The 14,006-nt window shown below is 34.8% G+C and overlaps 1 protein-coding gene across 1 annotated transcript; it reads right to left on the bottom strand.

Moving 5' to 3' along the window:
• Window positions 1-1,722: 1,722 nt before the first annotated feature.
• Window positions 1,723-14,006, bottom strand: LOC138711139 (microtubule nucleation factor SSNA1-like). The gene is made up of 5 exons (XM_069842488.1): window positions 13,764-14,006; window positions 13,253-13,452; window positions 9,742-9,844; window positions 8,057-8,126; window positions 1,723-4,481 (listed from the first exon to the last, which is right to left on the bottom strand). The coding sequence occupies exons 1-4, from the start codon at window positions 13,813-13,815 to the stop codon at window positions 8,062-8,064; spliced, it is 420 nt and encodes a 139-aa protein (XP_069698589.1). The 5' UTR covers window positions 13,816-14,006; the 3' UTR covers window positions 1,723-4,481; window positions 8,057-8,061.

Raw genomic sequence — 14,006 nt, 5'->3', positions numbered from 1 at the left:
TAGGAGCAGAAACACTGGTATTAAAAACACAAAACTGTACGTATATTTTGTATCACACGTCTTACAAATAACACAAAGAACTGACTAGCCTAGTTTGATAAGTTCGAAAGCCAATAAAGTAGGCTTACAGTTTAGGAAAATCCCCCCCTCCCGCTAAATCTCACAAACAGCGCTAGCAGAACTTCTACATGACATGCGCCCAAATTGAATTTGCCGATTGGAACGCTTTCGGTTAACTGATGGTTCGGTTGATCGATATTCGGATAATTGATGCTCTACTGTAGTCAATGTGTTTTAATCAATAGAAAGTGACTACAATTTTAATGTTTAATATAAATGCACTACATATATTTACTATGAAAGTTTTTCTTCAATCATGAACTTAGACTTTAAAATATCCTAACCTCTTACAATATAAGTTTTTGTTTTGTAGGAATTTTCCTCAACCTCTTTTATGAATCTCATTTTGTTTCCTAGCAAAGTAGCTTTTCCTTTTATCAACATGATTGCTAGACAGCCACTAAGTAACCTGCAACAGATTGGAACATGTCCCACGAGAAAAAAGATAAGCTAGCAAATAAAGATGCATGCCAGCTCTGTATTCACCTGGGCTGTAAGTTTGCCATCTTATCAGTCGAGTCCCATAACCTTGAGTCTCTGTCACAAGGCTTACATGTTCCTGTATCCTGCAGCTGACTGTAAAGATTGTGGGGAATTATTAAAATGCATTCATATTCTTAAGAAAAATCATGTGAAGTTAAAATGAAACTTATAAGCCTGACGTGCAGGGGGCCTTTAAGACTCCTTAAGGACTTCCATAACCTAAGCTAACCTAAAATGAAACTTTATTACATATCAAAGTGAACAAACCTTGAAGATCACTGATGTAAGCGATCTTCATTGTCACAAGGCTTACATGTTCCCTGTATCCTGCAGCTGACTGTAAAGATTGTGGGGAATTATTAAAATGCATTCAAAGTCTTAAGAAAAATCATGTGAAGTTAAAATGAAACTTATAAGCCTGACGTGCAGGGGGCCTTTAAGACTCCTTAAGGACTTCCGTAACCTAAGCTAACCTAAAATGAAACTTTATTACATATCAAAGTGAACAAACCGTGAAGATCACTGATGTAAGCGATCTTCATTGTCACAAGGCTTATATGTTCCCTGTATCGTGCAGCCGACCGTAAAGATTGTGGAGAATTATTAAAATGCATTCAAAGTCTTAAGAAAAATCATGTGAAGTTAAAATGAAACTTATAAGCCTGACGTGCAGGGGGCCTTTAAGACTCCTTAAAGACTTCCGTAACCTAAGCTAACCTAAAATGAAACTTTATTACATATCAAAGTGAACAAACCTTGAAGATCACTGATGTAAGCGATCTTCATTGTCACAAGGCTTATATGTTCCCTGTATCGTGCAGCCGACCGTAAAGATTGTGGAGAATTATTAAAATGCATTCAAAGTCTTAAGAAAAATCATGTGAAGTTAAAATGAAACTTATAAGCCTGACGTGCAGGGGGCCTTTAAGACTCCTTAAAGACTTCCGTAACCTAAGCTAACCTAAAATGAAACTTTATTACATATAAAGTGAACAAACCTTGAAGATCACTGATGTAAGCGATCTTCATTGTCACAAGGCTTATATGTTCCCTGTATCGTGCAGCCGACTGTAAAGATTGTGGGAAATTATTAAAATGCATTCCAAGTCATAAGACAAATTATGTGAAGTTAAAATGAAACTTTATTACATATCAAAGTGAACAAAAACAGGTACAATTCAAACTTGATTTCAAAAAATTACTATTTAGAAAAACGAATTATGTACAATTCAGAATTAATTTTTATGTAATTAAGTGTAATTGAAGAAGCGAATTATTCCAAACTGGCCTAAGTCAAAATGACAAGTTATGAGAACACGACAAAAACTGATAAAACAAATTTGATGTTCCTAGTGCCTGCATATATTTTTCAAATGGATCTTAGGAGAGTCCGTAAAATAAACTTAGTTATATGTGGTTTTGAAAAGGATCAATTAAAACGTGAACAAAACAAGTTAAACTCTTAAAAAAAATGACTTGGGACACTTTGGAATTAACCTCTTCAATTCTGCATATTGACATACTAACATATAACTCTGGCTCTACTGTACACATCTACATGTATAGTGGGGTGACCATACATCCTGTTTTCAATGGAATTTTTCCATTTTATAATTTTCCCAGTTGTACATTACATATTTATTAATTACAGTACCTACTTTCCATTAGTTTTATTATTTATTTATACTGGTAGAGTTAAGGCCCTATCTCACACTCCCTACCAGGTCACAAAGTACACAATTTAACAAAAGTTTCTCTTTGTCTTACTAAGATTTGTCAATATAACACTGGTCATTTAAATTTTTTAGTTATGTTTTATTTAACGACGCTCACAACTGCCGAGGTTATATCAGTGTCACCAGTGTCAGAATTCTGTCTCACAGGAGTTCCTTTACATGCCAGTAAATCTACTGACATGAGTCTGTCGCATTTAAGCACACTTAAATGCCATTGACCTGGGCCGGGATCGAACCCGCAATCTCGGGCACAGAAGGCCAGCACTCTACAGACTGCGCCACCAAGCCCGACAGCACTGGTCATTAACTGACAGAATAACCCAGAAAACGATACAAAAACCCATCTTGGTAGACAACAATAAAAGTTTAAATACACAGGCCAGTTAGTAAGTTACAGACTGAAGTAGTGAGCTACTTTTTTTTATTAAAGAGCCTAAAGCTATCAACATTGTCAAGCAGTGCTCTGTTGTGCGATTTTTCTGGGGGGGGGGGGGGAACTGACACAAAGGATATTCATGAAAAAATGCTGCTCGTATATGTTAAGTATTGCCTATGACATCAAGCTGTCTACAATTTCAAGTTTATTTACAATTTACATTTGAATTCAATACATATGAATAGATGCCCGAAATAAGCATATGCTCGTGCTTGGGTACAGTCCAGTAGTGTACTTAAATTTTACAGGGTTCAAATAATAATGCTGATGATAGAAATAATAGTAATAATAATAATAAATGATAAAACAAAAGTATTTACAATAATAAAATAAATACTAAGATGGATAAAATAAACTATAAAACCACTAGCGAGAGTTAACACAACTTAAATTGGATGCAAAAGTTCTCAGAAGGAAGGCAAATATCGAACATCGAGTCTGTCGACCAGTGGAGATTGTCACAGAAGCAGATGTGCAACACTTCTAAACCAGCCAGGTAATTTCCTCGAAGTTAACACAGTGAAGAAGTTGAAAAGTTAATTTATGTAAGTGTATATAGAACACTGAAGATGTTTTATTTACATTTATAGTGCGCGAATCTTTAACCCTGTAGCCCTCCCTCTTTGCATATAAACCTGGCTACGTGCCTGCCAATAGAACTATAAATTTAGCTTTTTTTATACACATTTTTAAACACAATGTAAATCAGAGAAGATGGATACACGGTAAATAGCGGCACGCGGTGATGTTTTCAGGGAAGAAATTCCATGGAAACACTGTATGTAGGCAACAGACATTGAAGCCCAGTCGAACAATGGCATACATACAGGTACTGCTTCCCTTCACATCACGCTACTGTACGCCACTGATGGTAAAAATAAAACAATTATATCAATGGTGTTTTGTAAAAAGAGTGCTATCAGGAGATTTAAAAAACTGTTTAAGATCCATATTTTCATAAAAATATGTTACTTTATCTCAGTATTTTCACTATCAATATGCAGTTCTTTTTATAGTCAAGAAACGTCTTCAGGCACTTCACACACCAGAGTGCACCGCTGTGGAGTAACAGCACACTTGACTGTGAAACAAGTGGGCCCAGGTTCAAATTTTAGTTGAGACAAGTTACCTGGTTGAGTTTTTTCCCCGAGGTTTTCCCTCAATCCTTTAATAGCAAATGCTGGGTAACTTTCGGCATTGGACACTGGGCTTATTTAGCTGGAATTATTACATTCACCTCATTCAGACACTACATACCATATCAGTTGATAAAGCATCGTAAAATAACCAATTAAAAAAAAAGTTTCACACATCACGAGGCTTCTTAAACGTTAGTAATCTTGTCAAAACCAATTCCGAATTTCAGATTGGACCTAATCAGAGAGATAACAAAATTGCTACCTTCTATGAGATTTTACAATTGCTAAATACACACGAAATTTACAGGTAAAGGCTGCCTGATAAGAAGGAAAGAAGTCTAAAGCTCTACTTTTCAATTTGCAAACTTATGCCATATTGATTCCTCATCTGACAGAGGTAACAGCTGCGTCATGCACGAACAGTCCTCTGTGGATGTTCATTAGTTTCACAGTTAGTGTCCAAAAGAAATGGACGATGTTGAGCATCTTTTTCATCTTGCACTGGATGTCCTGATCTGGTTAATGAAGCCTGCTGTTTACTTGTGGACCACATTATGTTGTGAGCACCTATTTCAAAGTAACAAAATGAAGAAATTAGTATCCTGTATCTTAACAATTGCGACTCAATATTTATTTACAGTATTCTTACTGACTACTAGTTTCTTGAGCACTGGCACGTGTTGCATCCATTTTTCTGATTCATTACATATTTCTTATATATATATATATATATATATATATATAGACACACAGCGCTTTTTTTTCAACTAGAATGGTCCGGAACGCGTTCCGGTAAACTTTTTGCCATTACAAATTCCAACGAGATATATTTTATAAGGGAAATTGAAAATTAAAATTGTCGCCACTGCTGAGTCCAAGAGTTTATATTTTCCCATTATTATCGTTGGTGCAAAAGCAACTCATGCAATCTAGTGCTGCCATCTTCCGTTATTGATCCTGAAACTATAGCTCGAACTCGCAAAATTTCCGTTATGCTTAAAATCGATGAGCTCCGTTTGGAACTTATTGTAATATAAGGTATGTAGGCCTAATACTTTTAAACCTATGTTTTTGCTGTATAATGTGATCGAGTGATAGAGTTCCGGTAAACTTTTTTCCAGAAAAAAAGCACTGTGTGTATATATGTGCAAGGCAACCATGTCCAATGACAGATCTAAATTTTACAGTAGCTGAACCTGTAGAATAAACAAAAATTAAATTTGAACCATGTAGAAGTTTCTTCAAGTTTAAACAGCAAGTATTTTAAGAAGTATATTTCTGCAGACAATTATCTTCTCTGAAATATACGCTCCATACTGTTTCGTGTAAATACGTTGTGTAAGAAAGATATTTAAGAAGAAAATGGTTAGAGCCAATTTGGGAATTTTTTTTTTTAATATGTAGCCAACATTATGTTGTAAAAATTATTACATTTCATATGCATCATCTCAAAATGAATTTACTTGTAGACAGAAAAGACAGTCAACATACCAAAAATCGCTTTCTCAATGTCAGGGACGGTGAAAACTGTATTTCTGTGAAAATTCTATATTGACATTAAAAAAAATGCAATGATTCATTTTTCATCAATTTGTATGATAATCCAGGGGCCTGTTTCTCAAATCTCATGGACAAGTAATACTAGTCTGTACAGTAGTAATATTAGTTTATTTTACAAGTTTGTGTTTCTAGAAACTACAAGGGTAAAGTAGTAGTTACCAGTTCACAGACTAGTAATATTGGTCGACTTTACCAGTTCATAAGTGATTCTGTTTCTCAAAATGCTAATCTACTTGATTATACTAGTATTCAACAGGAATATTCCTACAAGACTCTAAAGACTGGTGATTTCTATATTATCAGTTACCAGTGACCACCTTTCTCAGATAATTGAAACAAAATATTGTAGTTATTTTTTTATATGTGGTTTAGTGATTCCGATTGAAGTGATGAAGAAGTTGTTGTTTGAAGAGCTAAAACTATATCGAGAAAGAACAATTATTATTCTTTTAAGGGAGCATTCTTTAAATATAATGAACGGTTTAGGTAAAGTCCTGAAAAGCTTGAAGTGTTGTTAAATGTATTGGGACCTGCCATAACAAGACAAATAAATAGAAGTCATACATTATCAGCAATGCTTCAAATACAAATTGTTCTACAAATCGGGATGTTGATTATTTTCCAATGACATCTGGCCTTTCTGCCCTAGACCAGCAAAACTTGCAGAATTCTTTCCTAATAATCTAATACCAATCCATCAACTGCAGTAATTTTTGCTGGCTTTCCTCCTCCACTGCCAGTTCTTGTGACTTTGTCAACTTTAGCCTTCAAATTAAATATAAAACGACAATAATTTAAGAATGTATCAAAATTAAAGCTAAAAAAAATTAGCGAATTTTTCATCAAGTCATAAGTGGCACTCATGTCGGCAATAGACCCACTACCTACATAAAATGTACCGTGAACTTGAATTCGTATTTATCGAAGCTGCTTTCTTGTTGTTGGGCCAGTAAGTGTCCCTAATGTATGCATAATCTTTGTTCTGAGGTATCAGTTCCCTATCCTCACACATTACAACATTTTTTTGTCCCTTCGTTTATTTTATGATTTTTTGTTAATATGCTTAAAAAGCACCGAATAATATATCCTTAGATTCATTAATCATATTGAGTATAGTTAATTTGCTTTCAGTTGATGGAATTTCAACCGAAAAGAGAACTCAAAACCAAAACAACCAACTTAGCTTTTTAACCTCAAATAACAATACCTACAAATGACTATAAACAAATGAACTCAATCAACTGACTAGTAAAACAGATCATGTGACTAGTGCAAAATTGCCACAAGTTACTAGACTGGTAAAATAGTTTGAGAAACAGAATCTACTAGAGCTGGTGAAATATACTCTGGTAACTAGTGACTGGTGAACTACTAAACTAGTATTTTTGAGAAACAGGCCCCAGGAGTACCAACCAGCTGATACCTCACAAAAATGACTACGGTCCGTAAAATTTTTATAAAGACTAATTATGGTGTAGCTTTCCTTTAAGTACAGTACGTCCTTTAAGCAAACATTCCTGGTGTTTCCATCCGCAGACCAATGGCAGGACCCCTTGCTATAACTGCTGCCTACATTCACAAACTCTCAGTGCTTTGCTGAATTAAAACTTACGTATCATGTTATTAATATAACATTCGGTAATCACCCTCCACACAGTAGCTGCTGGAAGTGTTGTTCATCTTGTGTGATACTTAATTTAAATCACAACATTCACAGAACCTGTTTCATTAAATACATTCACTAAATATAGTATTGTTTTTCTGCACGGAACTGAGTGCCCAGGAAATTTACATCTAAAGTTTCCCTTGTTCGGCCACACGATTCCCATTTCCATATATACTTTTTAAAATGCGTATATGTTCATGTACTGAATATGTAACCGTTACAAAACATAACGCAATAAATTGCACTTATTAGCTGACTCACTGCGTGTCTTTACTGCAGACAGACTAGCACAGCTAATTTTTATGGACAGGGATTCACTAACCATGCAGTTTTCACGTAGCGATCTCTATCTCACTTTCCCACGTTATTTCTGTCTTGGCACGTACACAAAAAGGTTTGATGCGTGAAGGATAACATAAAAAGTTATTATAAACTTGATACTTGTCATCACTGTTTCCTCTGCACTAACCAACCATCCAATGCGCCTTCGACATCTGATTCAGCGGCCGCAATGACTCGACGTAACCCATCCCATTTCAGTATTTATCAACTGTGCACTTGAGATGAGCACACCACTGTCCCTTTGTTTGCACAAGACGTTGGAACAGTGTGTCGGACGAGTAAGCCGTGCACCGTGGTGCAATGAGTTGGTGACGTCTGATGTCGAAGGTGAGTACTGAATATTAATATTTCATTGTATCTAAGTTTTAATCTGGCAAAGCACCCTGAATACGCAGATGCAAGCAGTGTTGGTAGCAGGGGGACCTGCTGCTGATCAGCCAATAGATACACTGGGAATGTTCACTGGGACTCAATGTAGTTTCAGCTTTTCTGAAGTGAATTTAGGACTTAATTAAAAATTAATTATTTAATAAACAAAGACGAAAGACCAATATTATACTAATAACTGACTTACCACTATCATGTGTCCTCTTCCTGCTGACAATCACACTCTTGTCTCTCTTCAACTTTACCCAGAGTTCTCCCTATTATGAAACAGATTAGATATATTAGATCAGAATTAATACCTGTCTTATTATAACACTGTGTTCCACTCCAGCCTCTACCTAACAAAATCTGTTAATGAGCAGCAAGCGGTCATACACTGATGTATAGACAGATTCGTATACGCTTCTCTATGCCGAACAGTTCCATTACACTTTCTACTGCTTACTTTCCTTGGGACAAGTGCTCCACACTAATCCCTATTTCAGTTTGGTTGATAGGCTCTCCCCTCTACTCACACTCTTTACTATCCGTGAAGGGGAAGATGCTACTATACATCTTACTGATGTTCGACTAATTGACTTTGAACATAATGAAAATTCTTATTATTGAAAATGTTTACCAGTAATCTATATTTCGAAATTATCATTTAATACGAGAAAAATTCGTACCGGCACCGGGAATCGCCCGCCCGCCGAACCCCTCTCATAATGTTTTTACGGCCTTACTATCTGCATTTAAGACGATACACGTCATATATGCAGGAGCGCATATTTAAATGACTTTGTGGCCATATTCAACAACAGTTTGTAACAACTGTTAACAGTTAATACATCAATATGCATTAAGTATGAGGTCTCGCTCACCTCATTGAATATTACACGTCTACTATGAAGTAGCCAATGTGTATTATTACCATTTAATACGAGAAAAATTCGTACCGGCACCGGGAATCGAACCCAGGACCTCAAAGTCATATATAAATATTCGCTCCTGCATATATATGACGTGTATCGTCTTAAATGCAGGTAGTAAGGCCGTAAAAAGCATTACGAGAGGGGTTCGGCCAACGCCGTGGATCGTGTCCCGGCATAGCTCAGTTGGAAAGAGCGCTCAGCTCTTTCCAACTGAGCTATGCCGGGACGCGATCCAGCGCGCAGAGCTGAGAGGTTCTGGGTTCGATTCCCGGTGCCGGTACGAATTTTTCTCGTATTAAATAGTAATAATACACATTGGCTACTTCATAGTAGACATATAATATTCAATGAGGTGGGCAAGACCTCATACTTAATGAATATTGATGTATATTTCGAAAGCCTATACTAAGCGTTTGTATTTCATTTTATTGTTGTTTATATCAACTGGCACATTAAAGATCTACCGACAGCAGAAGATAAATGTTTTCTTCACCGCTAGTTGCTACTCTAGCATACACAGAGAGACAATCTGTACTGTGTCACTCCCCCCTGACTTCATAATACAAACTAACATTCCTTAATTTAATTAATTGTTAGTTGAAAATATTGTAAGAACGACACTAAAATATACTGAAACATGTAATTGTCAAACATCTGTGTCATTGTATTTTATATTCACTTATGTACTTTATTTAATATTTAATTTTCTTGTGTGTACAGCTAAGGGGGTGCAGGTATAAGAGGTAACAGCTACCGCTCTGTTACTCACGGACTCAGGGCAAGTAGAAGGGGAAAGAAATGCCTTCGCATCCTCTCAACTTGTATGAAATGTCGTTTACCCTCATATACACAGACATCAATATCACAAGACTTCATTGCCAATGTTCATGAAAAGGGTAGGCATTTTCACTAAATTGTAGTAATCACAATATGAGTTGCATTAATAAAACAAACTTACTTGAAATATGGGAATCATCGTTTATTTTCTTGGCCATCGACTGCTCCAAACAAGTTGCTTCTCTTCTTACCATGTTCAGCAAAACTTGAGAGCTCTCTAAGATCTATGAAACAAAAAGCTGATATTAAACAATACTTTACAAGGCATTACATCCTATATAGATAAAATGAATGGTATTGGTTTAATTCACCAAATGATATTACAGCATAATATGGCACCATCATAATTTAAAATATAAAAATATAAAACATCACATAAAATTCATTCCTGTTATAAAGAGGGTTCAATTTAAGTTTAGATTTTACCTTCTCTTTGAATGTCAGCATAGGTAAGTTCTAAATACTAACATGGAGACTATTAAATAAGTTTGTAGACATATATCCAAAACTGCTCTGCGAAAGAGAATATTTAAATTTATCCAGATATATATTAAAATTGCCACAAGTAAAATGATCATGAATGTCATGAGACTTTTTAAAATTATCAATATTTTTCCTGACATATAAAAGACAAGCCATGACATAAATAGAAGGCGAGGTAAGAATACCTGATTTAATAAAAAATGGTTTACAATGCTCTTTATGGCAAGCTTCAGCACTGCTACTTACAGACCTGTTACTAAATCTACGTATTACTCTGTGAAGAAATTTATTAAATCTACATACTTAGACTTCAACAAACAAAATATGATAACTCAATCCCAAGGGAAAAAATGGAACTCTCTGCATCAAAATCCACAGTTAATTCCCGATTTACCACGAAAATCGTCTGTAGCTGCATTTAGATTGGCAACAGGCCATGATTGTTTGGCCAAACACCTGCATAGAATTGGAATATATCAGTCCCCTAACTGCCCATTGTGCAACTCAAACCAAGAAATGGATTCGGAACACCTCAAAATCTGTGCTTCAGTGGCTAATCATGATAATATCTTTGAAAAATATTGGAGTGCAAGAGGTCAAATGACTTTATTGTCAAACGCCTGGCATTAGAAAACAACAACAACAACAACAACATATAATTCTAAGAGCTCTCTTATGTAATAGAAAAAGCTTCTTGGAATAAGCATAACTACTCCAAAACAATGTTACATAGCTCAAGAAACTATGAATACATCCATAATATACAGTGATTGAAGTACCACGATTTACACTATCTTTTAATAGTCTAATAATAAATAAACTTTTAATAATTTTTTGAGCAATATGATTAACATGAGCATTCCAATCAAGATTAGATTCATTCTGAATTTGTAGATAAATTTTCATTATAATTTAATGTAATTTTCATGTCTACAGTTTTATCAATACTGTAACTTATTAAGTGAAAGAGAATTTGCACTGCACCAATCATGAATAAATAAATAAAGATTATTAACAGAAATAATATCACTGACGTGTTGTTGTTGTTGTTATTTAATGCCGGGCTTTGGCAATGAAGCCATTAGCGTTCTTGCTCTCCAATATTTCTCTGTGGTGGATCCATCAGGTAGAACTTCACAGGTTTGTAGATGATCTTCAGTCATTTCTTCTTCTTTGTTGCATAGAGGGCAATTTGGATTTGTGTAAATTCCTATTTTATTCAAGTGTTTGGCCAAATAATCGTGTTCTGTAAGCAGTCTGAATTTTGCTACTGCAGATTTACGTGGGATATCTGGAATAATTTCTGGTTTTTTTTATTAAAATGCTCCATTTTTTATCTTTGGCTTTGGTACATAGTGCTTGGTTTTGCTTGATTTGATATTTATTTTTAATTGGTCTTTTGATGGATGTAAAAGGTAGGCTTGTATTTGTATTCTGAATTAAATTGGATCCTTTTTTGGCAAGAAAGTCAGCAGTTTCATTTCCAGCAATTCCGCAATGTGCAGGTATCCATTGCAATTGAATTCTTTTCTGTAGTTTTTGAAATTGTTGGATCATTTTGTAACATTCTTTAATTTGGATTGACATAATTTTATATGAATTTATTGCATATAATGCTGCTTTAGAATCAGAGAGAATGACAGCATTTTGAAATTTATCTATTCTGTATAGTAGGTGTTGGAGTGAGATATGAATAGCCATTGTTTCCGCATCAAAATTTGTTGTATGATGTCCTGCTGGTTGATAAAATGAGAATAACGCACACGTAATTCCTGACCCTGAGTTGTTATCGATAGTAGATCCATCTGTGTAGATATGTAACCATTCTTCTGGTGGGTATCTATTGTTCACAGCTTCTAACACTAGCGCTTTTAGTACAGGTTTGGAAGTTTCAGATTTTGTAACTGATTGTTCTATGGATTTTAAATGCTATTATAGTCACAATCATGCCATGGTATGAAAGAAAAATTCCACAACCTCGAGCGGGAATCGAATCTGCAACTTCCTGTTCTCCGGTCAGGCGCTCTACCACTGAGCTATCGAGTTCGTCTCATGCCAAAGGCTTGGAATTATCCTTTCATAATGGCGACTCTGTTATAGAGTACTGTCCATAGCGTCTGATCTAGTCAGCACTGCTTATGGATTGATGTAAGATGGAGATTACATATGATTGTTCTAAATCTAGTTGAATGTTAATTGGTTCGAAGGTTAGAGGGTTTTCTCTGCTTAAAATGTTTTCTTTAGATTTAGGGAGATTCAATTCTGTTTTTATTTCTGTGACATTACAACTAATTTCTAGTGCAAGATCTGCAAAAAGGTAAGGCATTATGTGTTCATTTTTAACATTGGCGGGTAAATCGTTGAAATATATAAAACAATATAACCCAAAATGAAACCTTGAGGGACACCATGCTTACCAATTTGTACTCTGATGTATTATCCCCATTAATATAATATCTTAGTTTTAAGTTAACATTGTAATTGGTTGGCCTGTTACGTTCACATCTTAAAACAAAATAAAAAAATTAATAAAATGAAATAAAATATTTAAAAACAGTTTGTTGTCTTATATGATTTGTCATTGCATTTATTATTCCAGTTTAAAAATTATAGTAAATACAACTCATTGTGATTTAATATTTACAAAGAGTAATACAGTGTATTTAACAGTATATTTATGTAATAATAAGGTTTAGGTTTCATGTCACACTTTGTGACAATTTATAGCTATGATGTCGTAGGCCTATCAGTTTTAAAATTATGAGTATAATGATAATTTTTTTAAAATTATATTCAAGCAACTGTACATAATTAATTTGAATAACTAAATTTCTGTGACACGATTTTTGTGATCTGTCCATCCTTTTCAATTAAAATTGACCATTTAGAATACTTATTGTCGCAAAATTTCCTTTGTAGAAGTGCGAAGAAAAAAAAAAGTGGGGTCAGGACTTTGAAAAAATAATTTAATCTGACATTCCTTGATAATGATGATGGCGTATTTCGGATTTTAAATTCGGATTCATGGCACATGAATTAGTGAAAGTTATCTGCTTTCATTTTGGGGCAAGGGAAAACGCTAAAATTTGTTATTCAGTGTTATATTCAAGGTCTATAATAAAATTTCACTGTATTTTAATTACCTGTACCTTTGAGTAAGCGGCTTCAGTCTCTGAAATGGTGCGGTCATATTCAGTTCGAGCTGCAATCTTCTTAGACAGACTGCCATTAATCTGTGCCAGTCGATATGACATAGCTTCAATTTCTCTTTGTAAGACAGTTTTCTCCTCCTCTTGCTGGTCTATCAGCTGCTGCAATTCACTGCGTCTTCGTTTCATGTCTTCAATTGCTACAAAACATAAAGACATTAAACATTAACTCTTCTGAATTACTCGATATTTTATTTAATATTATCACTATTTGATTATCTGTGATTCAACTAACACGAAAATTGACCAAAATTGTTGTATGGAAAATGAAAGCGATAGGCCTATAGCTTTCTTTCACTACATTCTACGTTGCGTAACAGAGAAGACAAGATAATCAAGTTAGTAAATTTCCTAATTCTAACCTTTTTATGAGTAAAATATGTTTAGATCACAAGGTCCTCAAAGAATATAAACACAAAACTATCCCTAACCTCTGTTATTCTATGCTCACCTTTTACTAGTTCTTGATTATACGTTTGCAAGGCAGCACCTTGTTGAGACATAGTAATGAATGAAATATTATTTTTAGCATCCACATGTGTCTGCCATTATTGTATTCTGCAAAGTAATACAGGTAATTTTGTAAATTATTCTTCGTCGAGAGTAATGCAATCCACAAACGACACAACTCAACATTATCAAAACTTCTCCCGCTCATTCCTGCACAGGGTTGTCAACGCGATATCTAGACATT

This window comes from Periplaneta americana, chromosome 12 (assembly GCF_040183065.1).
Source record: "Periplaneta americana isolate PAMFEO1 chromosome 12, P.americana_PAMFEO1_priV1, whole genome shotgun sequence".
Classification (NCBI taxonomy): Eukaryota; Metazoa; Arthropoda; class Insecta; order Blattodea; family Blattidae; genus Periplaneta; species Periplaneta americana.
This window is presented reverse-complemented; position numbering and strand designations above follow the sequence as displayed.

Coding starts and splice junctions, on each gene's coding strand:
- LOC138711139 (XM_069842488.1), bottom strand. CDS start 13,815: ATGTCTCAACAAGGTGCTGCCTTGCAAACGTATAATCAAGAACTAGTA. Junction 9,845..13,252: donor CTGAAGCCGCTTACTCAAAG/GTACAGGTAATT, acceptor TTTGTTTCATAG/ATCTTAGAGAGCTCTCAAGT. Junction 8,127..9,741: donor CGATGATTCCCATATTTCAA/GTAAGTTTGTTT, acceptor GTTTCATAATAG/GGAGAACTCTGGGTAAAGTT.